Below are 23,491 nucleotides of genomic sequence, written 5' to 3'. Positions count from 1 at the left end.
GTGCTGCACTCAATGAGCCCATTTTGAGAAACTCACGCCTCGTCCCATCATTTCAATCCCAGCGGGCAGCCTTGTGGGGGTTTGAACAGCCGGTTCCGCTTCCTTAATTCTTCGATAAGCCAGCTCCGATCAGCAAGAACCCTGTTATCATGGTTCCAAATAGGTAGATATCTTCAGCAGTCAGGCTCACCCGAGCCCGGACTTCTCGTTGAGAAGGGGTGTCAATTGCATTCAGAGACCAGTTGATCAAATCCATAATTCATCTTTTAGGTTTTAGAGAACAGACTGTGAGAGAGTGTTCCAAGGAAAAGTAAGTAAAAACACAAGAGAAGACAAGGACATAAGAAGCTAAGCAGGGAAGATAAGGGCAGGAGAGGAGAAAAGTGCGACCGCCTTCGCTGAGAGCCAAAAGAGAGAGAAAAAAAAGCTAGTGGTCAGTCTTGGAGCAGTACAGTACAACAAAACAAACAAACAAAAAATATGCCTAGCGGACATAAGCCCAAAGATCCTGACTTTCTCTACATTTTTTAGGGCAGCATTCCCCAACCTTTTTTGCACCAGGGACAACTCAGACAATATTTTCAGGGACCGGCCTTTAAGATAAATACAACAAAATAAAACGATACAAAGACGAAAACTGTGGTATTTTGTAAATATAATAATAAACGCGAATTCAGCTGTGTAATTGTGTAACTTTATTAGCAGCGTCCTCCTGAAATGCGCCAACAACATTGAGAGTAACATCCTCCTCTCTGCTTCTTTATGCTCTCTGATCGCTATGTTAACGCTTAAATAATTCTTTCAAAATAAGACACATGACTACAACATGGGAAAAGACCCAGGGAAACAGACTTAACGATAAAAACCCTGAAAACCATACACTTCACACCAGAGCCTTTTCTCTGAGTCTCACTTTATAAGCTAATTGTTCTAACAATAGCTTCCTCAAAAGTGCAAGTTTAGATGAAAGAACTTTGTGGTTGAATGTTTTTAACATTCAAACATATAGTTTTGTATGTTTGAATGTTAAAAACAGCATCAACACAGCCACTTTATCCAGTAAACTTTAAAATTGAAGTTCATTGAAGTCTCCCAGCAGGACAACAGAGTCTCCAGGTGGAGCACCTTCCAGCACCCCACCCAGGGACTCTAAGAAGGCTGGGTACTCTGAACTACCACTCGGCGCATAAGCGCAGATGACAGTCAGGACCCGATCCCCAACCCTAAGGCGCAGAGAACAAACCCTCTCATCCACCGGGAAGAACCCCAACGTACAGGCAGCAAGCCAAGGGGATATTAGAATACCCACTCCAGCCCGCTGCCTTTCACCAGGGGCTACTTCAGACTGAGACAGAGTCCAGCCCCTCTCCAGGAGACTGGTTCTAGAGCCCAAGCCATCCGTAGAGGTGAGAAAAACTATATCTAGCTGGTACCTCTCAACCTCATGCACTAACTCAGGCTCTTTCTCCATGTCCCAATTGCCAGTCTTAGTAGCCAGGGATCGGTCTGCCAGGGCATCCGCTCCTGGCTGCCGCCCGGCATACAATGCGCCCTACCCCTATCGTACCACCCGCGGGAGGTGCCATAGGGGTCGAGATCGCGGAAACAAGCGCCAGAAATGAGCTTCCTCCGAAGGGTGGCTTGCCTCTCCCTTAGAGATAAAGTGAGAAGTTCAGCCATCCGGGAGGGGCTCCGAGTAGACTCGCTGCTCCTCCACATCGAAAGGAGCCAGCTGAGGTGGTTCGGGCATCTGACAAGGATGCTCCTGGGCACCTCCTGGGTGAGGTGTTCCAGGCATGTCCCACCGGGAGGAGACCCCGGGGCAGACCCAGGACACGCTGGAGAGATTATCTCTCGGCTTGCCTGGGAACGTCTTGGTGTTCCCCCAGACAAGCTAAAGCAGGTGACTGGGGAGAGGAAGGTCTGGGCTTCTCTGCTTAGGCTGCTGCCACCGTGACCCGGCCCCGGATAAAGCAGAAGAAAATGGATGGAAAGCAGTTCTGTTTTTTCCCTGCATTATATACATATATACCGTATTTTCACGACCATAAGGCGCACTTAAAAGTCTTTAGATTTTCTTTAAAAAGTACGGCGCGCCCTATAGCGCAGTGCGCCCTGTGTGTTGTAAGGAGGACGTAGTAGAGAACACCATGAGAACGCTAAAGGGTGAAGTGTGGGCGTTGATCGTATATACCGGACAATCGCACATACCTGTCTAAAAGGACAGGTATGTGCATTATGTGGAACATCGTTGTTTTAACAACCCTGAAAATGGCAAAGAGACACGCTTATGAAGCACAGTTTAAACTGAAGGCCATCAGCTACGCGGAGGAACATGGAAATCGAGCAGCGGCGAGAGAATTTAAGATTAACGAATCGATGGTTCGCAAATGGAGGAAGCTAGAAAACAAACTCCGGCAGGTCAAGAAAACGCAGCTGAGTTTCCGCGGACATAAGGCGAGGTGGCCCGAGTTGGAGGAAAGACTTTAGCGTTGGATCATCGAGCAAAGAACGAGCGGGAGAGGCGTTTCGACGGTCACCATTCGGCTAAAAGCGGTTTCACTAGCTGAAGAGATGAACATTGAACATTTCCAAGGAGGTCCGTCTTGGTGCTTTCGTTTTATGAAACGGTGCCATTTTTCCATCCGGACCAGGACTACGGTAGCGCAGCAACTTCCAGCGGATTATAAGGAAAAGCTGGCCATCTTCCGCTCCTACTGCAGCAAACACGTCGGCGACAAAAACATCCAGCCCAGCCACATCACAAACATGGACGAGGTGCCGCTCACTTTTGACATCCCGGTGAGTCACACTGTGGAGAAGAAGGGGACCAGCACGGTAGCGATACGCACAACGGGGTATGAAAAGTCTTCTTTCACTGTTGTGCTTGGCTGCCATGCTAATGGACAGAAACTGCCGCCTATGGTGATTTTTAAGCGAAAGACTTTGCCTAAAGAGAAGTTTCCAGCAGGAATCATCATTAAGGCAAATGAAAAGGGCTGGATGGATGAGGAAATGATGAAAAAGTGGCTGAGGGAGGTGTATGTAAGGAGACCAGGTGGTTTTTTCCACGCATCACCATCGCTCTTAATCTGTGACTCTATGCGTGCCCATCTCACAGCCGATGTGAAAAAACTAGTGAAACAAATGAACTGTGAGCTTGCTGTCATTCTGGGAGGCCTGACAAAGGAACTCCAACCGCTGGGCATCGGTGTGAATCGCCCGTTCAAAGTAAGGCTGCGAGCGGCCTGGGAGCGATGGATGACCGGTGGAGACCACAGTTTCACCAAGAGTGGAAGGCAGCGCCGGGTGAGTTACGCCACAATTTGCCAATGGATTGTAGATGCTTGGGCTAACATGTCTGCTGGCACTGTTGTTCGAGCTTTCGCAAAAGCCGGCATCATTTCCGAGGAGCCGCACGGCACGGAAAGTGACTCTGACAGTGAAGAAAGTGAACCTGGCATGTTTGATGGAGATTTAGCGCAGCTGTTCAATTCAGACACAGAGGATGAGGACTTCGATGGGTTTGATTGATGATAAAAATGTGAGTACCAAACTTTGTTTTGCTCCTGCTTTATTTTTAAATACGCACACTTGTATGCTTGTGTGTTGTTGATGATGACGATTACTGGTAATAAAAATGTGAGTACCGAACTCAGGTTTGCTCCCGCTTTATTTTTAAATACGCATACGGTACTTGTATGCGCCCTATAATCCAGTGCGCCTTATGTGTGTGTTAAATACAGTAATGGCACACATAACTGAGACTGCGCCTTTTAGTACAGTGCGTCTTATGGTCGTGAAAATACGGTAATAATGTAGCATATGAGGTGTTGAAATGTTCTACAAATGGAGAACTGGGCCCAATTTGATTTAGTTACTTACCACACAGCGGCTGCAGTTGATCGCTCTCTTTCCCTACGAGAAGCCTGGGTTCGAGCCCGACTATCCTGAAGGGACATTTCCTGCCGTATACACAATAGATGGTTGGGCCAAATGCCGCGTCATGTGCCTGGTGGGACTGTCAATTGAGGACATCTGAGATATTGACCTATAAGGAACTGTTACACCCCAGCCCAGGGGAAACTGACGTGCAACACAAGGAAAAAATTTAAAAAAAGGAAAATGTCCCCACACTCCCTGCTCTCAAGGAAGACGAACCAAAAAACAACGGTCACGGAGTTTGCAACAGCCAGTCAGTTTATTAAGTCCCAAAAGGTAGCGGGTGTCAGGATGAGCATGGCCAAAACAACAAACAACACTCTAGAAATGAAATGCAGCTGGTTTACCTACACGGGAAACCCCAAAAGAAAAGTACAGGTTTCTTACCTGCCTCCCTAACCAAAAACAGGAGAAAAGGTTCCCAAAGAAAAATGGCTTCTCACCCCTACAGCTACCGAGTAAAAAAACAAAATTGACACAGGACACAATTATGCGACCCTCTGGTGTGGCAGACCGAAAAACACATCAGAGGTGGGCAACTCCAGGCCTCGAGGGCCGGTGTCCTGCAGGTTTTAGATGTGTCCTTGATTCAACACAGCTGATTTAAATGACTAAATTACCTCCTCAACATGTCTTGAGGTTCTCCAGAGGCCTGGTAATGAACTAATCATTTTATTCAGGTGTGTTGATCCAGGGTGAGATCTACAACCTGTAGGACACTGGCCCTCGAGGCCTGGAGTTGCCCACCCCTGACCTAAACCCTTCTTGTAACGGATATTAATGTTAAAGTAAAGACCAGCTCATGAGGCGTTGGTTGCTGTTCTGCATCGGGGGGGGGGGGGGGGGGGGGGGGGTATGGTCGGAAAATACAATGGTTGGTAGAGGATTGGACCCAAGGTACACTTCGAAATGCTGCAAGGCTAAAGCCTCATTTTCAATCGTGCTGTAATGTAGCTGGTGTTTTATACATTTTTTGAAAAGAAACAGACGGGATGGTCAACGTCATCTTCATCCTAATTGACCAAAATTAGCATTATCACACTAAAGAAAATCCCTTTGACAATTTGGCAGTACAAGTTATTGACGGACTTCTATCTGTCAATAACTTGTACTGCCTGAGATATTCATTAGAAACTTTTACTCAAGCTAACTTCCCTTTGTTTCTACTGCTCTCCATAACTGATAATCTTTGGCAAATTCTCAAATAGTTCCATACAGAAATGTAATCAGTTTTTGCCAAAGGATACAAAATTCAATCTTAATTAAGCATTCATGTGTATGAGCAGTGCACGTAGAGTGATCAAATTAATATGTTGCATACCAGCATTCACTGATACATGTAACACTGTCTACTGGACACTTAGTTACAATTAGTATTGCTTTCCCTCAAATCCCTCGTCAGCCAGAAGTGACTGGTCACAAAACACGAGCTACAGCTGATTCCCAAAGGGAGGACATGAAAATTCCTAGACACTCTGGGCTGGCTGTGTCTGCAGGTCTCGCCGCAAGAAACTGATAAAAGATTCGTCCTTTGGCAGCAATTACGGCTGATGAAAATTGCTTAAATATTACTACAAATAGCAGTGGAATTTTCTCGAAAGCTCAACATTATTCCCAACATACTGGATGTCAGTGTGGGCCTTGGGAGATGCAGGTCATTCAGATTGGCACCTTGGTGGCTGAATAAGCATTTGTCATTGTGGTATACCATATGGTGAGGCATGTACCAAACTCACCATCAGTGCGAGCAGGTGTTTCAGTTTGACCAGAAGGTAATCTGTTCTGACATTCTGCTTCTCTCTGTGATCAGATGATGGGAATAATGTTTAGTTTTTAAGATTACATGGATGTTTGCACAGAACAGATAACACCATTCATATAGTCAACATATTTTACATAATATTAACATGACAATATTAACATCCACTTTGTTCTGCGTGCATAGATTTTAACCAGTGGCCTTTTAATTATGAGTTTTGTTTAGACTTTTAGTAAATAGCCATGCAATTCATGAAACAAGAATCAGGAGGTTCTGGTAGAATTCTGTTGCTTTTTAATTGGACGGTTTGACTAAACTTAGAAAACATACAAAATTAATAACAGTTCAAAGGAAATCTTTCTACATGCTGGCTGCCAGCTTCAGACAGGCGTGTGAAATGCATATACTATTATTATATATTGTACATATATTTATTAGTTTCAGATGTAGCCATTCTTGTATTTTGCTTGTTTACATTATTGTATTTTGCACAACTCTGTTGCTCGTGAAGCTCGCACACAAGAATTTCACTCACATGTGCTGTACCAATGTACCTGCACATGTGATGTGTCAATAAAAGTGATTTGACTTGATTTTCCATGTCTTTTGTGAACATTTCAAACTGTGTAGCTCTAACAGGCGGTTGGCTAACACATACAGCACCACCTCATTACAACGATGAGAGGTTCCAGTGGAAAAAATACATACTGCAATAACAATAAAGCAACAGCACTTTTTCCAGTTGTTACACTTATATCTTTCATTACAAGCAATTCATGTTAGAATACTTACGGAATTAAGCACTGCTACTTTTAACATGGACATCATACTAAAAAGTGTTGCTTAGGTAACAAACAGGCAATTCACAGGATAAGTGTTCATATGGAGAGCCTTCAGTTTTCAGGCCCCTCTTCTGTGAAACCAGTTTCCAGTTTGAATTCAGGAGACAGACGCTATTTCTACTTTCAAGATTAGGCTTAAAACTTTCCTTTTTGCTAAAGCGTATAGTTAGGGCTGGACCAAGTGACCCTGAATCCTCCCTTAGTTATGCTGCAATAGGTGTAGGCTGCCGGGGATTCCTTTCCGGGAGTTTTTCCTTTCCAGTCACCTTTCTCGCTCACTCTGTGTTAATAGACCTCTCTGCATGGAATCAAATCTGTTATTAATCTCTGTCTCTCTTCCACAGCATGTCTTTATCCTGTTTTTCTTCTTTGCCCCAACCAGATGGCCCCGCCCCTCCCTGAGCCTGGTTCTGCTGGAGGTTTCTTCCTGTGAAAAGGGAGTTTTTCCTTCCCCCTTCGCCAAAGTGCTTGTTCATAGGGGGTCATATGATTGTTGGGTTTTTTTCTGTATCTACTGTACAATATAAAGCGCCTTGAGGCAACTTTTGTTGTGATTTGGCGCTATATAAATAAAATTGAATTGAATTGAATATGCAACACTTATGAGGTCATAACTGATCTAATGGACTTCCACACAGTAACACTGAACAGGAGATTAAAGCTGAATTCTGTAAAGCCTGATTAAGATTGACCCAGCAGAAGAGCATTGGTTCAGATCCCTCGTGTTTCTAGCTGTGTTCAAATGAACTTTGTCAGGATAATGTCCCATTAGTCTGCCACTTTTGTCACAGCAGGACACTTTGTAGATTTGCTGATGCCTCAATAGGTTTGTGTTACGGATGAAAGACTTCACACTGCTCATATTTCAGTGGATTAACTTTAGTGTGGATGAGCTGATGATTTTTTAGATGATGAAACCTAGCACAAGACTTTCCACACTAAGCACAGTTGAAAGGTTTAACTCCAGTATGAATGAGCTGATGTCGTTTTAAGTTGCAACTCTGAGTAAAAGATTTTCCACATTGATTACAGATAAATGATTTAACTCCACTGTGGATGAGTTGATGTCTTTTTAAGTGACCAATAAAAGTAAAAGACTTTCCACACTGATCACAAACAAATGCTTTAACGCCACTGTGGATGAGCTCATGTTGTTTTAAGTCTCTTTTCTGATTAAAAGACTTTCCACACTGATCACAGTTGAATGCCTTGACACCAGTATGAATGACCCGATGTGCTTTTAAGTAACCAAGCCGTGCAAACGACTTTCCACAGTGATCACAGCTGAAATGTTTAGCTCCTGGGTGGATGACCTCATGGACTTTTAAGCTGTAACTGTGAGCAAAAGCCTTTCCACACTGACCACAAACAAATGGTTTAACTCCACTGTGGATAACCTGATGCGTTTTTAAGTGACCAATCAGAGTAAATGACTTTCCACACTGATCACAACTGAAAGGTTTAACTCCACTGTGGGTGAGCAGATGGACTTTTAAGCTGTAACTGTGAGCAAAAGCTTTTCCACACTGACCACAAACAAATGCTTTAACTCCACTATGGATAACCTGATGCGATTTTAAGTGACCAATCTGAGTAAAAGACTTTCCACACTGATCACAGCTGAATGCTTTGACCCCAGCATGGATGAGCTGATGTGTTTTTATGTGGCCAATCTGAGTAAAACCCTTTCCACACTGACCACAAACAAATGATTTAACTCCAGCATGGATGACTTGATGTCTTTTTAAGTGACCAATCTGAGTAAAAGCTTTTCCACACTGACCACAAACAAATGATTTAACACCAGCATGCGTGACTTCATGTCTTTTTAAGTTACCAATCTGAGTAAAAGCTTTTCCACACTGACTACAAACAAATGATTTAACACCAGCATGCGTGACTTCATGTCTTTTTAAGTACCTTTTCTGAGTAAAGGACTTTCCACACTGATTGCAGCTGAATTCTTTAACTCCACTGTGGATGAGCTGATGTGTTTTTAAGTCGCTTTTCTGAGTAAAAGACTTTCCACATTGATCACAGCTGAATGCCTTGGCACCAGTATGAATGACCTGATGTGCTTTTAAGTGATCAAGGCGATTAAAAGACTTTCCACACTGATCACAGCTGAATGCTTTGACTCCAGCATGGATGAGCTGATGTACTTTTAAGTTGCTACTCAGAGTAAAAGACTTTCCACACTGATCACAGCGGAACGCCTTGACACCAGTATGAATGAGCTGATGTCTTTTTAAGTTGCTACTCAGAGTAAAAGACTTTCCACATTGATCACAGCTGAATGCCTTAATACCAGTATGAATGAGCTGATGAGTTTTTAAGGGACCAAGTCGATTAAAAGACTTTCCACACTGATCACAGCTGAATGCTTTGACTCCAGTATGGATGAGCTGATGTACTTTTAAGCTGCTACTCCGAGTGAAAGACTTTCCACATTGATCACAGGTAAAGCTTCTGTTCCCACTATCGATGCACTGGCGTCTTCTGGGCTGCTTCATAGTGGTCAAAGGGACAACAACTGGATCTGTGCTTGCCGGCGTTGGCTGTTTTTTGCTGATGTCCTCAATGTGTTGAGGTTTTGGCCTGCTTTCCCACATCTCTCCTATAATGACAAAGAAATAAAACAGAAAACCAAATGCAGTTATGGTAAGAAGTAACCCATAAACTGTACAGATGTACACATGGCATTCTTAGAACCATATTCAGATCAAAAGCATCCTCATAAATAAAATATCAATTTCAGAATTTTTAAAAAATATTTGTACTTCGCATTGCTTCTTAATACTTCTCCTTTAATGGTTTTTGTCTATTTCTACTACTATTTACACTGTAGATATATAGTGAAGATTAAAGACTCAAAGGGTTTATTGTCATATGTACAAGAAGAAAAAGCATTTCTCTGTGCAATGAAATTCTTTCTTTGCTGCCACACACACATGCCGGTTAAGTTAAGGGTTGAAAGAAAGTATGTATATATACACAAATGACACCACATAAAATATAAATAATACAAATAAATAAGTGAAGATAAAATTTAAATCTGAGATAGAAAATAAACCCCCACGTATAAGCTTAAAAACACTACAAAAGACCAAGGATAAAGGAGGATTAGAACTACCTAACTTTCAGCACTACTTCTTAGCCAACAGGCTTCAGTTTACCTCAGGATGGCTAAAACATACCCTCTTAGATGAACCTTTGCTAGATGTAGAACAAGCACTTTGCAATAATCTAGAGCTTATCAGCTCAAACATCCAACGACATGAATGCTTCAAAAGCGTCAACATCGGCTCTTCTCTGACAGCATGGTGGGAGTTTCTAAAATTGACGGCGTCTTCATTAATCCCATGCAAACGTACACCTATCTGGAACAACCCTGACATATTACAAAACAATAATATGATAAACTTTTCAGCTTGGAGTGGTAAAGGAATCAAATATTTAGAACATATACTAGAAGGAACAGAATTTATTTCATTTGACAGACTAGTTACACAATATGGGATCAACAAGAAAAGATTTTTAGAATATCAACAAATTAAATCCATAGTAAAAAAGAAATTTAAACCAGGTCAAGTTGAACTACAAACACCACCAAGTGTGGTTCAATTTCTTACTCTTAAAACCCCCAAATTACTATCCAAAATATACAGAATGCTTTCTAAAACAGATGAATCAATATCACTTCCTATTGCAAAATGGGAAGCGGATTTATCAGTTAACTTAGACCAAAACTTCTGGTCTCAGATTTGCTTAAAAACCTTTCATCTAATTAGAAATCCCAGTCTTCAATTAATTCAATACAAAATATTACATAGAGTGCACTATACAGGTCATTGAATGTTCAAGATGGGCTTTACGTCTACCAACAACTGCTCACACTGTCAAACCAAAACACCGGACATTTATATCCACGCTCTTTGGTTCTGTCCACCAGTTCAGAAGTTTTGGTGCGAGATATGTGAAGACTTATCAAAGTGTCTGAAATGTAACATTCCAACTTCCCCCTTAGTGTGTTTGTTGGGCAGCTTATATAATGTCACTTCAGATAAGAATATAGCCCATATGGTTTTCACTGCCCTATGCATAGCCAAGAAAACAGTCCCCATGAACTGGAAAAATAAAAATAATCTTAATTCTAACCAATATAGAAATTATCTATTAAAAATGGTAAATGGCCCGCATTTGTATAGCGCTTTAGTCAGTCCCTAAGGACCCCAAAGCGCTTTACACTACATTCAGTCATTCACCCATTCACACACTGGCAATGGCAAGCTACAGTGGGGCAAAAAAGTATTTAGTCAGCCACCGATTGTGCAAGTTCCCCCACTTAAAATGATAACAGAGGTCAGTAATTTGCACCAGAGGTACACTTCAACTGTGAGAGACAGAATGTGAAAAAAAAAATCCATGAATTCACATGGTAGGATTTGTAAAGAATTTATTCGTAAATTAGGGTGGAAAATAAGTATTTGGTCACCTCAAACAAGGAAAATCTCTGGCTCTCACAGACCTGTAACGTCCTCTGTAAGAAGCTTTTCTGTCCCCCACTCGTTACCTGTATGAATGGCACCTGTTTGAACTCATCATCTGTATAAAAGACACCTGTCCACAGCCTCAAACAGTCAGACTCCAAACCTCCGCCATGGCCAAGACCAAAAAGCTGTCGAAGGACACCAGGAAAAGTATTGTAGACGTGCACCAGACTGGGAAGAGTGAATCTACAATAGGCAAGCAGCTTGGTGTGAAAAAAATCAACTGTGGAAGCAATCATCAGAAAATGGAAGACATACAAGACCACTGATAATCTCCCTCGATCTGGGGCTCCACGCAAGATCTCATCCCGTGGGGTCAAAATGATCATGAGAACGGTGAGCAAAGATCCCAGAACCACACGGGGGGACCTGGTGAATGACCTGCAGAGAGCTGGGACCAAAGTAACAAAGGTCACCATCAGTAACACACTACAACGGCAGGGAATCAAATCCCGCAGTGCCAGACGTGTTCCGCTGCTGAAGCCAGTGCATGTCCAGGCCCGTCTGAAGTTTGCCAGAGAGCACATGGATGATACAGCAGAGGATTGGGAGAATGTCATGTGGTCAGATGAAACCAAAGTAGAACTTTTTGGTATAAACTCAACTCGTCGTGTTTGGAGGAAGAAGAATACTGAGTTGCATCCCAAGAACACCATACCTACTGTGAAGCATGGGGGTGGAAACATCATGCTATGGGGCTGTTTTTCTGCCAAGGGGACAGGACGACTGATCCGTGTTAATGACAGAATGAATGGGGCCATGTATCGTGAGATTTTGAGCCAAAACCTCCTTCCATCAGTGAGAACTTTGAAGATGAAATGAGGCTGGGTCTTCCAACATGACAATGATCCGAAACACACCGCCCGGGCAACAAAGGAGTGGCTCCGTAAGAAGCATTTGAAAGTCCTGGAGTGGCCTAGCCAGTCTCCAGACCTCAACCCCATAGAAAATCTGTGGCGGGAGTTGAAAGTCCGTGTTGCTCGGCGACAGCCCCAAAACATCACTGCTCTCGAGAAGATCTGCATGGAGGAATGGGCCAAAATACCAGCTACTGTGTGTGCAAACCTGGTAAAGACCTATAGTAAACGTTTGACCTCTGTTATTGCCAACAAAGGTTATGTTACAAAGTATTGAGTTGTATTTTTGTTATTGACCAAATACTTATTTTCCACCCTGATTTACCAATAAATTCTTTACAAATCCTACCATGTGGATTCATGGATTTTTTTTTTTTTCCACATTCTGTCTCTCACAGTTGAAGCGTACCTCTGGTGCAAATTACTGACCTCTGTCATCATTTTAGGTGGGGGAACTTGCACAATCGGTGGCTGACTAAATATTTTTTTGCCCCACTGTACATTGTAGGCACAGCTGCCCTGGGGCGCACTGACAGAGGCGAGGCTGCCGGACACTGGCGCCACCGGGCCCTCTGACCACCACCAGTAGGCAAACAAGGTTAGTATGCAGCCAGGAGGCAGCCTGGGATCGAACCACCGACCTTCTGATTAGTGGCTGACCTGCTCTGCCACCTGAGCTACAGCCATCGAGATTACATTAGTCTCGATACAGCCTCTGCCACCACATCAGATCAATTGCTCTGGGCTCCTTTGATTAGCTCCATCACCTAGTGGGGGTGGGGGGGGGGGGTCATAGTTTTGTCCCACCTTCGCTGTTGTGATTGGTGTGGGGGTAGGGACACGCTTAGGGCGTCGGGGGATTCCCCAGGAGCATCTTCCTTGGGGGGGGCTCAACCCGGGATAGCAGTCATGGCCTATTAGGGGCTCTGTTGGCTCTTAGGTGACTGTTTCCTCGTGGCTGCGTGCAGCGGGGCTAGGGGAGGGTCGACACTGCTGTTCTGGGCCCCGGTCCGGATGGGCCTTCTCACACCCCCGTTCTCTGCGACCTGCTGGAGCGGGGGGGCCAGGAGGAGGAGTTGGCCGTCCGACTGGGGTCTGGAGTGTGGGGCCTCCCTGCTGCTGCGGAGTCGGGGTGGTCTGCTTCTCCCCACCGCAGGGAAAAGGGTAACACCACCTGGGTCTGGGTGCAGTTTCCCCCTCCAGGGGCAAGGGTACCTAGACCCGGTTCTTAGAGTACGCTTGGGGAGTGTGATTGTGTGTACAGCGTCTCTTTATGTCTGTCTCCACGTTGGTTGAGTGTGGAGTAAGTGCATATGAGAGCATGAGGGTGGGAATGGATGTTTGTATCTGTGTGTGCCTGTATGTCTTGTCTATATGTCAGGTTGGGTATCAGACGCCACCTCTCTGGGGACATCTCAGGCCCTCAAAGGTAAGGAGGCCTATCTCCCCGCACCACTTCCCCTGCCAGTGGCAGATGCCCTCAGACATCGGTGCATTGGTGGTTCTTTGTGTCCGGGGATGGGCGCCCAGGTACACACCGACTCACTCCTTGGTGGCTGCTTATCGGGGCCTGGGGCTCGCTTGGGCCACTTCGGGGGTGGGGTGCCCTCAGCCTCTCAGCCTGGGACTCGGTTACTCTGTCTTATCAGTGCTGAGGGTGAGGTTGTTGTCCTCATACCATGACACCAGACAGGCCACCTCTCTCCTACAAGCCGTCATTCCACATATTGATTATAACGTGGAATGACGTTGAGATGTTCAATGATTTGGTGCAAATTATGGGAAAAGTAGGAGTTAAATGAGTTTAGAATAAACCTGCAATGATACTTGTCTCTGTGATGCTGAATACTTTATTACACTTATGAGTTGTAGTTGGTTGCAAATGTGAAGTTGTTTTAACCTAAAGACTTTGTCTTCTAGGATACAGGCTCTGGGTGGAGCTGGGAGTTAAACAAGCTAAACATTTAATTACTGACTAATGTTTTTACACAGGGTTACAGGTTGGAGTGAAGCTGCTCCAAGTGGGAAACCCTGGAGATTGTTGCACAGTCTCCCTAAAACATTCTTTTACATGTCTCATTGGGGAGTTGACACATGGCGAGAGCCGTGTGGCACAAGAGGAGTGTCATTTTTTTTAATTTGCATATGTCGTGAGGTGCCATGACGAGAAGGAGTGACTGAGGGGATCGTCCACAACGTGGAAGCTGAGGCCAGGAGAGAGGCTTCAGGAGGATCAGAGATCACCTTCAGCACAGCAGACATCGCGCAGAGAGCTGTGCTACTGGGCTTCTAGGAGATCATCAAGAGGAGTCTTTGCACAGCAGACAACTATAAGGAGTGGAAGAGTTTTGACGTTGAAGTTGAGGAAGACAACTAAGGTGTACGACGTGCTCTGCCTTAAATCGTCCGGGGCATTGGAACATGAGAACCTGAGGGATGAAGGGAGGGTGCCAAGCTCCAAAAGTGACAGCGCAGAGGAGGTCCAGCGATGGACTTGTGGTTCTGTGAAAAGCACAAATGCCAGGTGACTGTGAAATAACTAACAGCACTTTTTCCACAAGTGAAGCCAGTGACTTACTATCCTAAAAGATTAGACCTAGTTGCTTGTGCTTTACCTCCATGCGTGAGATCAGTATATGCAGCGGCTCAAACTGTACAATGTTCCGGAAAATAGTTTTATTTCACCCTTTGACACTGTTAGTTCCACACGAGGTGGATGTTTTACTACTGCATGCTAAAATGACCTTTCTGTAAGCTACAAGACACTTGTCTCTAATGTCACTATTACTCTCACAACCACACAATCATAAAATGGGGCACAATTCTGAATCCGTCAACCCTTTTGCCAATGAAAGAAGAGGGCACTGCTCATGAGTGTAGAGAGCACGTGGAGGAGGAGTGTAAGCCCAGGGATGACGTAATAGATGTGCCACTCGTTGAGGGAAAGGTTTGGTTTGTTGATGGTTTGAGCTTTACAACAGCAGAAGGACAGGCTAAAACAGGTTTTTACTGTAGTAGATAGTGAGAAAGTTATCTGTGCAGGACAACTAGCATGTTTCATATCTGCTTAAGCAGCAGAGATAGTAGCTTTAACGGAAGCGTGTAAAGCTGCAGAGAGACAATATACACTGATGGCCAATATGCATTTGCTACATTACATTTCTTTGAAGTGCAGTGGGTGAGACGAGATGTGACAGCCTCTACAGGGAAGCCTGTAGAACACGCCAAACTCCTGCAAAATCTGCTGGAAGCAATAATATTGCCCAGTAGAATTGCCATTTGTAAATGTGTACACACATGTGAGGGAAAGATCCAGTTGCATTAGGGAATGCTTTTGCAGATAAGATCACAAGAGAGGCAGCTTTCGGAGCACATGGTGTTCACATTTTAGCGGTGCAACACCAACAGATGTTGCCTATTATACGAGATGTACTGGCAGACATGCAGGCCCACTCACCTACTGCAGAAAAACAGTTTGGCTCACAAAAGCAGCGAGCTTGCAGGATGGTGTTTATTGTCTATGTAATAACCCAATACTGCCTCAGAATTTGTATGACCGCTGCGATTTTGAACCATGGGCCGTGCCATGTCTCGACAGGAGGGATGATGGCAGCAGTAGAGCAACATTTTCATAATCTAGGATTTAATACTTTAAAAAAAAAAATTAAAAAAAATTAGGGCTGAACGATATATCGCATTTGCGATAATATCGCGACATGATCAAGTGCAATTTTCTAACCGCAAAGGCTGCGATTATACTGCGATTATATTATACAATTCATGGGCTGCATCCTCCTGAGGCCGCATTTGTAGACCGATTACGTCACAGCGACGCGCCGAAGGCTGTCCAAATTACTACCATATCCCAGAATTCATAGCGCGGCCCAGCCAAACTCCAGTTTCCAGCAATGGCGGCCGCTACTAAGTTTTAAAATTACTCATACTAATCTTTCTGGGTCACAAAATAAACTTTTAAAATATTTTCAGGCGAGAAAGTAGTTGTGTAAACATCAAATATCTGCTCGGTTTATCAAGATATCCCATATTTGCAAAAGTGCTTCGACGTTTTCAGAGGCGTCTGCTACCCACCAGCTCGACAGCTAGCCGGGAGCTCGAGGGTTACTGATGCGGCCGAGAACGGCACAACTCCCGGCACATCATTTTCAGATCACCGCGGAGTTTCGCTGCTCGGGTTAAACGTAATATATAAGTCACTTAGACAACCTAAAAATGTTATTGTTGGGCTTTTTTCAGTGTTTTGTTTGTTCGTGAGTAAATCGGTTTGGCTGAGATTAAAGTTATTAGATTAGATAAAATAAAACTTTATTAATCCCCCGGGTGGGTTCCTCCTTGGTTTTCACACAGCTGACTAAACGTCAAACAGAAAACTTATTAAACAGAAGTATGAGACAGTCGAGAATTTACACCAGTGTCTGGTTATATTTTAGATAGCAAGAAGCAGACGGCCGAGTTTATTAAACTCCACCGAGACAGCGGTGACGCTAATCAGAACTAGACAGTCCAATTTCACGCCTTTAAATTTTAAAGGCGTGTTTGTGTGTGTGTTTATACAATTGCTATTATGTTTGCACTTTATGTGTAATGTTACTGACTGCAGAGATCAGTAAGATGTGTGTATTTTTTATTTATTAGTTTTATTTATTTAATATTATTTTTTAATTGAATGACTGTCTAGTAGTTCACAGATGTCGAAAAACTGAGTGTGGTAAAGCCACTGATTTTTTTTTTATGTATATTTCTGCAATCTGCACATTGTACTGACTTTCATTTTAATGTTTACACCAGGGTTCCTTGTCAGCACTTTATGCTCAGATGTTTGTAAGCTAAAAATAAACTATTGTGTATGTTCAAATATACTGTTGTGATTGAAGAAGTTAAATAAAAATGTCAGTCATCAATTCATGCATCACCTCATGTCATCATAACAGAGGTCTGTCTTCCAGGAAAGAACAGTTTAAAATTAATGTAATATAGTATTGGCCATACTATATGATGTATTGCTTGTCTTTGTTTAATAATACAGAAGACAAATACCTTAAAAAATAATCGCATATCGCATCGCAATCGCAATATTGGGGCAAAAAAAAAAAAAAAAAATCACAATTAGATTATTTTCCATAATCGTTCAGCCCTAAAAAAAATTGCAGGTCATGTATGATATGTTGCAAGAACAATTCTCGGGGTAATTTGAGACCTAAGAGAGGGAAATTCCCCAGACCCAGTCACCCATTTCAAGTTATTCACATGGACTTTATAGAGCTGTCTAACTGTAATAACTATAAGTACTGTTTTGTGATAGTGTGCCCTTTTTCAAAGTGGGTAGAAATCGTCCCAACTAGGGAAGCAGATGCCATTTCGGTTGCCAAAGCCATATGTAAGAATATCATCCGGGACACGGGATTCCGGAGACCATTTATAGTAATAATGGTCCACACTTTGTAAATGAAGTGATTGGATTAATGGCACAGCATCTAGGGATAACACTAAAACATCATTGTTCATATCACCCACAAAGTGCAGGGTTGGTAGAGAGAACTAATGGCACAGTAAAGCTAAGACTTAGGAAAACAATGGAAGAGAAAGGCAGGACATGGTTAGACTGTATAGAATTAGTTAAGATGTACATGAGGATTACTCCAACAGAGAACGGTCTGACGCTTTGGGATTATATATGGTAGACCATTTAGAGGTTTAGTCTTCTGTAGTGATGATAGAAAAGCAGAAGAGAGAACACATTAGCAGATTGGATGCTTAAAATGTTTAAAAGTAAAGAAGTCATGAGAACAAATCATCTGCCAGATGATTCTGTTTCTCTGCAGGAGCAGAGTCTGAAGTCTGGAGATTAGATGCTCATTAAGGCCATGGAGAGGAAGTGCTGGCCCAGTCCACGGCGGGAAGGTCCCTATCAGGTGCTGCTGACGACGCCCACAGCAGTGAAGATTGCTGAGATAAACACTTGGATACATCAAGTGCACTGCAAGAAGGTAACACACTTCCTGGCCGACTCTGGGTAATGGTGAAAAGGCCAGCGGTACAAAGGGGGGAGTATATCTCTAGGACCTCTCGTCTCAATCCTGGTGAAGAAACCAATGGATCCAGAACCCAACTTAGAATGGCTGGGAATGTGCTGTTCGCCTTCTTGTGCCTGTGGACCCTGAGTGGGTTGACAGGAGCGCATTGGGACAGAGCAAACCACACCCAGTACCCGCATGGGTTTTCAACCAACTGCTGGTGGCAGTTGAACACAACCGCTCACATAAACAACGAGACCAATGGTTATGCTTGTGATGCCACTGTCTACACATTCTTCTGGACTGTGGCCATATAGCCACAGAGAGCGAGACAGTTTGTTTGCTTGCCTTAGCAACACATCCAGGAGTAAACGTACTTGGAACACTGCCAAATTTTCAACTCCTCTGAACCTGAATGGATGGTTGATTCACCAGTAGCCAGGAAGGTGAACTGCTCTGGTAAGACAGACCTGCTGGCCTGACTCCAAGTATCTGACTCACTGCAGGACATTGAACAGCTAAACAAACTGGAAGCAGGCCAGTTACCCATGTGTATGAAGGGCAATGGATTAGTCCAAGTTGGAGATTTACCATGGAATTTGTGCAACGTCACCCATTCTTTTTGTCCTCTGCAAGAAGGGGTGTAAACAGAAAAGAGTTTTGTCTACATTTACATCATGAACACTTCTCTAAGCTGGTTGAGGTTTTGAGCCAAGAAGATCAAAACAGCTTGATCTAATTTCCTTCTAAAAATCTTTTTCTGCAGAGACAACAGGAAAGGAGAAATGTTGTAAATGCAGATAATTCACCAGTTGACTCTAACCCCCACAGGATGCCTACAGTGAGAAGATTTGGGGGGTTGATAGGAGTCATAAAAAGGAGTGTTGACCAGGCTGCAGCTTTGAAGTTAGCTGAAAGCAACATGGACCAAACAATAAAATCAACTGATGTGTGTGAATGCCTATGTCTGTATACAGTTGGATTGTAGTGACATATGATTTTTGAGAATGTTGATTCTTCTTGTTTGATTGTTGACATCCAGTTGTTTACTTGCAAGTTGTAGTTTACTGTGTATGAGATCAATGAGAAGCAGGTTAACTGCTTAAAAGAATTAAGTGTGATGTTTTGCTGCAATAGGAGGTGAATGACATGACAGAAGCCTGTGTATAAATGACGCCTGCGCTGAAAATGTCAAGCAACTGGTGCATGGCTGAGAATATACTACACAGGAATAATTTGGAGCATACAAATAACAAAACAGGAGGGAAATGTTAAAGTGAATTGTTAAATGTTGTCATTTTTATACTTACCATCTCTACATTGTTTCAACTCTGTGATGAAAGGAATAGAGATGGAAAATGTGACGTCATTCAGGGGTAAAACCGCAAAGGATTCTGGGAACTTGTGGCAAGAGGTACAAGCGCACGCAGGCTTTCAATTAAAATCAGTTATACAGCGATAAAAAGAAACACAAAAAAATGGCAAGAAGCTGCTGTATTATTAACTGCAATAGCTGGTCCCATGACAGCCACGGGAAGCCGACGGGTAAAGAGATCGGTTGTTATCGGATTACGTCGTTGAAGAGAAATTGTTCGAGCCATGTTTCCGAAGTAACAAAGAGGCGACTGGATTGCAGCCATTCAAAGATCAAATATAACGTCCCAGAACACTCCAGCTCACAGGTTAGTCTGCTATAAGCATTCCCACAAAGGTCAGTCTGCTGTTGTAGTTAATGCGTCATTTTTCTTAACATAACTGGTGATATAGGTTACAAGCAAGTCTGGCGCTGAACAGAAATTGTCGCGCTATGCTCCTTTGTTTATTGTGCATAAATAGTGAATTGTCCTGACACAATATTGCGTTTCGCTTCTGTTATTACCATGGTACATTGACAAAAACATATACTTTTATTCACAGGATAAAACAGTTGTTTTCTATCACTAATTGCCCAGTACGATTACAGCATACAATATTATTGTCACTGCTACATTTCTGTGATGCGTACCAGAAATTATTTCCACTACTAATTAATTACCGTTGAGCTTAGGGCTGAACGATTATGGAAAATAATCTAATTGCGATTTTTTTTGCCCCAATATTGCGATTGCGATATGCGATTATTTTTTAAGGTCTTTGTCTTCTGTATTATTAAACAAAGACAAGCAATACATCATATAGTATGGCCAATACTATATTACATTAATTTTAAACTGTTCTTTCCTGGAAGACAGACCTCTGTTATGATGACATGAGGTGATGCATGAATTGATGACTGACATTTTTATTTTACTTCTTCAATCACAACAGTATATTTGAACATACACAATAGTTTATTTTTAGCTTACAAACATCTGAGCATAAAGTGCTGACAAGGAACCCTGGTGTAAACATTAAAATGAAAGTCAGTACAATGTGCAGATTGCAGAAATATACATAAACAAAATCAGTGGCTTTACCACACTCAGTTTTTCGACATCTGTGAACTACTAGACAGTCATTCAATTAAAAAATAATATTAAATAAATAAAACTAATAAATAAAAAATACACACATCTTACTGATCTCTGCAGTCAGTAACATTACACATAAAGTGCAAACATAATAGCAATTGTATAAACACACACACAAACACGCCTTTAAAATTTAAAGGCTGAAATTGGACGGTCTAGTTCTGATTAGCGTCACCGCTGTCTCGGTGGAGTTTAATAAACTCGGCCGTCTGCTTCTTGCTATCTAAAATATAACCAGACACTGGTGTAAATTCTCGACTGTCTCATATTTCTGTTTAATAAGTTTTCTGTTTGACGTTTAGTCAGCTGTGTGAAAACCAAGGAGGAACCCACCCGGGGGATTAATAAAGTTTTATTTTATCTAATCTAATAACTTTAATCTCAGCCAAACCGATTTACTCACGAACAAACAAAACACTGAAAAAAGCCCAACAATAACATTTTTAGGTTGTCTAAGTGACTTATATATTACGTTTAACCCGAGCAGCGAAACTCCGCGGTGATCTGAAAATGATGTGCCGGGAGTTGTGCCGTTCTCGGCCGCATCAGTAACCCTCGAGCTCCCGGCTAGCTGTCGAGCTGGTGGGTAGCAGACGCCTCTGAAAACGTCGAAGCACTTTTGCAAATATGGGATATCTTGATAAACCGAGCAGATATTTGATGTTTACACAACTACTTTCTCGCCTGAAAATATGTTAAAAGTTTATTTTGTGACCCAGAAAGATTAGTATGAGTAATTTTAAAACTTAGTAGCGGCTGCCATTGCTGGAAACTGGAGTTTGGCTGGGCCGCGCTATGAATTCTGGGATATGGTAGTAATTTGGACAGCCTTCGGCGCGTCGCTGTGACGTAATCGGTCTACAAATGCGGCCTCAGGAGGATGCAGCCCATGAATTTGGACATGTCCAGAGTATAATCGCAGCCTTTGCGGTTAGAAAATTGCACTTGATCATGTCGCGATATTATCGCAAATGCGATATATCGTTCAGCCCTAGTTGAGCTCAAAGGTCCCATTAATAAACTGTTAACGAATGTGTATTTATGAAGACGATTTGTGAGACTGGTAAACTTATGATATGTACGATGGTCTTTCGTTCTACACGGTGCATTTCAAGGTCCTGTACCCATCCGTCGGTAAACTGTACCTGGGCTTGTTGCAGTGACCCGAAGTTACTAAACTTCACGAGTGTATGCACTCACTCCAAGAACGTATGATTATAAATATGAGCGTGGTGAAAGTTGGGCAGCACGCTAACGTCTTTTGTCCACTCTGTGTGCTCGTACGGGTCTAACCCTTTCACTCCTTTGATTTTTTCCTCGTATCTCTTCTTTGACTTTTCATCAAGTCTGTCTTTGTACGGACCGGCATTGTTCTCCTTTGTTTTGTACATACCTTTTTGGGGGCAAAGAAAAGCCAAGAAGGTATTGGAACGGGAGAATGAACGTTTTGCGGTGCTGCAAATGCTTGCGTTTGATGTGGTACTTGGATTGTTTTGCCACGAGTTCCCAGCATGCAATGCGCGAAAGTCACGTGGTCTGTCGATCTCTATACCTATTTTTCTCTAAACAATTTGAAATTTAGGCCCTGAAATACTCTGCAAGAAACCAAGAGGGTCTCCCACTCGGCAGGCCCTATTCTCCATTTCACCGAGTTAAAACAAATATGTCGTGGGCATTTAATTAGAAGAAACAGTAATAGTGTTTCACCCAGAGTTTTGGGCTTTCACAGCAAAACCTCACAGACGTCAGTGTTGTAGTTCACTCCGACTGGAGGTCCAAATGATTTCAGTGAATCCAAACTAAGAAATAAAATCAGAACAATCACATGTGAACACCATCCACCTTCAACCCACTATGAGCCTTCATATGAGACTAAATCACATAAACTACCTCTGAAAAATCATTGGATCTATTTGTACACATGTCGTATGGAGTCGTATTCCCCTCGTGTTATCACACAGCAACTAAAGCAGCTAGCAGCATGCTAAGATAACTAGCTAAAGGCTAGCGCCAGCTTAATCACGTGTTCAGTCACATATGCTGTGATGTGATGTACCCATAAAAGTGATTTGAGATTGGTTACCTGTGCAGGAGAAAAGACCAAAGACTAGTGATGTGTCCTGTGTGTCGACGCTTCGATACCTGTGTCGGGTAATCTCGGCGAGTTTTTGTGAAACGCGTATCGAGGCTCGCTTTGATTACGTATGCAGTGACGTTCGAGGCCTCGCGGGCAGTCCGTACCATGTGACTGATTCAGGAACTGGCTCGCCGGTTCGCGCCAGATTCGAAATAAAGTGGGCAGCAAAACACAGCTGATTTCCCATCACACTGTGTTGTTGAACCGATTACGTACGTGTTACATAGTTACTTGAGCATTTATTATTTGATGGAACCAGCAAGGAAGAGATTTTTTTTAAATCTCATCTCTTCAAATAAAGTATGCACACAGTAATAAATATCACGAATGATTAGTACCATAATATAAATAAACAACACCACATATCCTATAATCTGATTTGTCTTTTTTTTAAAAAGTGAAGCGCCACACACTAGTTTGTGTCATTATCCAGATGTACATAAGCATGATTACAGTTACTAGGGGTGGGTTTTGATTATCGATTAAAATCGATACTTGGATAACGTCATATCGATTCATTAAAATCCTGAATCATTTTTTTAAATATAAATTCATTTTGCCCGAAATGCCAGAATCTCAGGTTAAACCTCACAAAATTTCAACAACCACCAAACAGCTAAAGCAGTAAATGAGAGCAGGAACACGGATTCTGCACAAAGACGTAAACACAAAGCACGGAGCCTCCGACGGATCTCTCTCCAAACAATATTGAGCGAACCAGCAGCAAAAGAAGATCCAAACTACGCTTCACATAAACATCGTCATGAATTCACTCTGACTTTTGCTGTTTTGTTTCCACCACAATAAAATCACACTTCATGCACAGCTCTCTCTCTGTGTACTTCAAGAACAGTTTCCAGTC

General features: G+C 42.9%; 1 protein-coding gene across 4 annotated transcripts; it reads right to left on the bottom strand.

The window, feature by feature from the left end:
- Positions 1 to 5,978: 5,978 nt before the first annotated feature.
- Positions 5,979 to 22,712, bottom strand: LOC308385300 (uncharacterized protein). Of its 4 annotated transcripts, none has more exons than XM_080864141.1 (3): positions 22,576 to 22,694; positions 14,195 to 14,452; positions 5,979 to 9,160 (listed from the first exon to the last, which is right to left on the bottom strand). In XM_080864141.1, the coding sequence occupies exon 3, from the start codon at positions 9,153 to 9,155 to the stop codon at positions 7,482 to 7,484; it is 1,674 nt and encodes a 557-aa protein (XP_080720267.1). In that variant the 5' UTR covers positions 9,156 to 9,160; positions 14,195 to 14,452; positions 22,576 to 22,694; the 3' UTR covers positions 5,979 to 7,481. The 4 variants fall into 4 exon arrangements, with proteins under 4 accessions (XP_080720267.1, XP_080720269.1, XP_080720266.1 ...); XM_080864143.1 differs by lacking the exon at positions 14,195 to 14,452 and adding an exon at positions 22,200 to 22,291 and having other exon boundaries at positions 22,576 to 22,670; XM_080864140.1 differs by lacking the exon at positions 14,195 to 14,452 and having other exon boundaries at positions 22,576 to 22,712.
- Positions 22,713 to 23,491: the final 779 nt, after the last annotated feature.

Source organism: Rhamphochromis sp. 'chilingali', assembly GCF_963969265.1.
Source record: "Rhamphochromis sp. 'chilingali' genome assembly, chromosome: 18".
Classification (NCBI taxonomy): Eukaryota; Metazoa; Chordata; class Actinopteri; order Cichliformes; family Cichlidae; genus Rhamphochromis; species Rhamphochromis sp. 'chilingali'.
Note: the sequence above shows the minus strand (reverse complement) of the source record. Positions and strands in the feature narration are given on the sequence as shown.

What these genes read in the sequence shown, in the direction of transcription:
- LOC308385300 (XM_080864140.1), bottom strand. Translation starts at nt 9,155, where the DNA reads ATGTGGGAAAGCAGGCCAAAACCTCAACACATTGAGGACATCAGCAAA.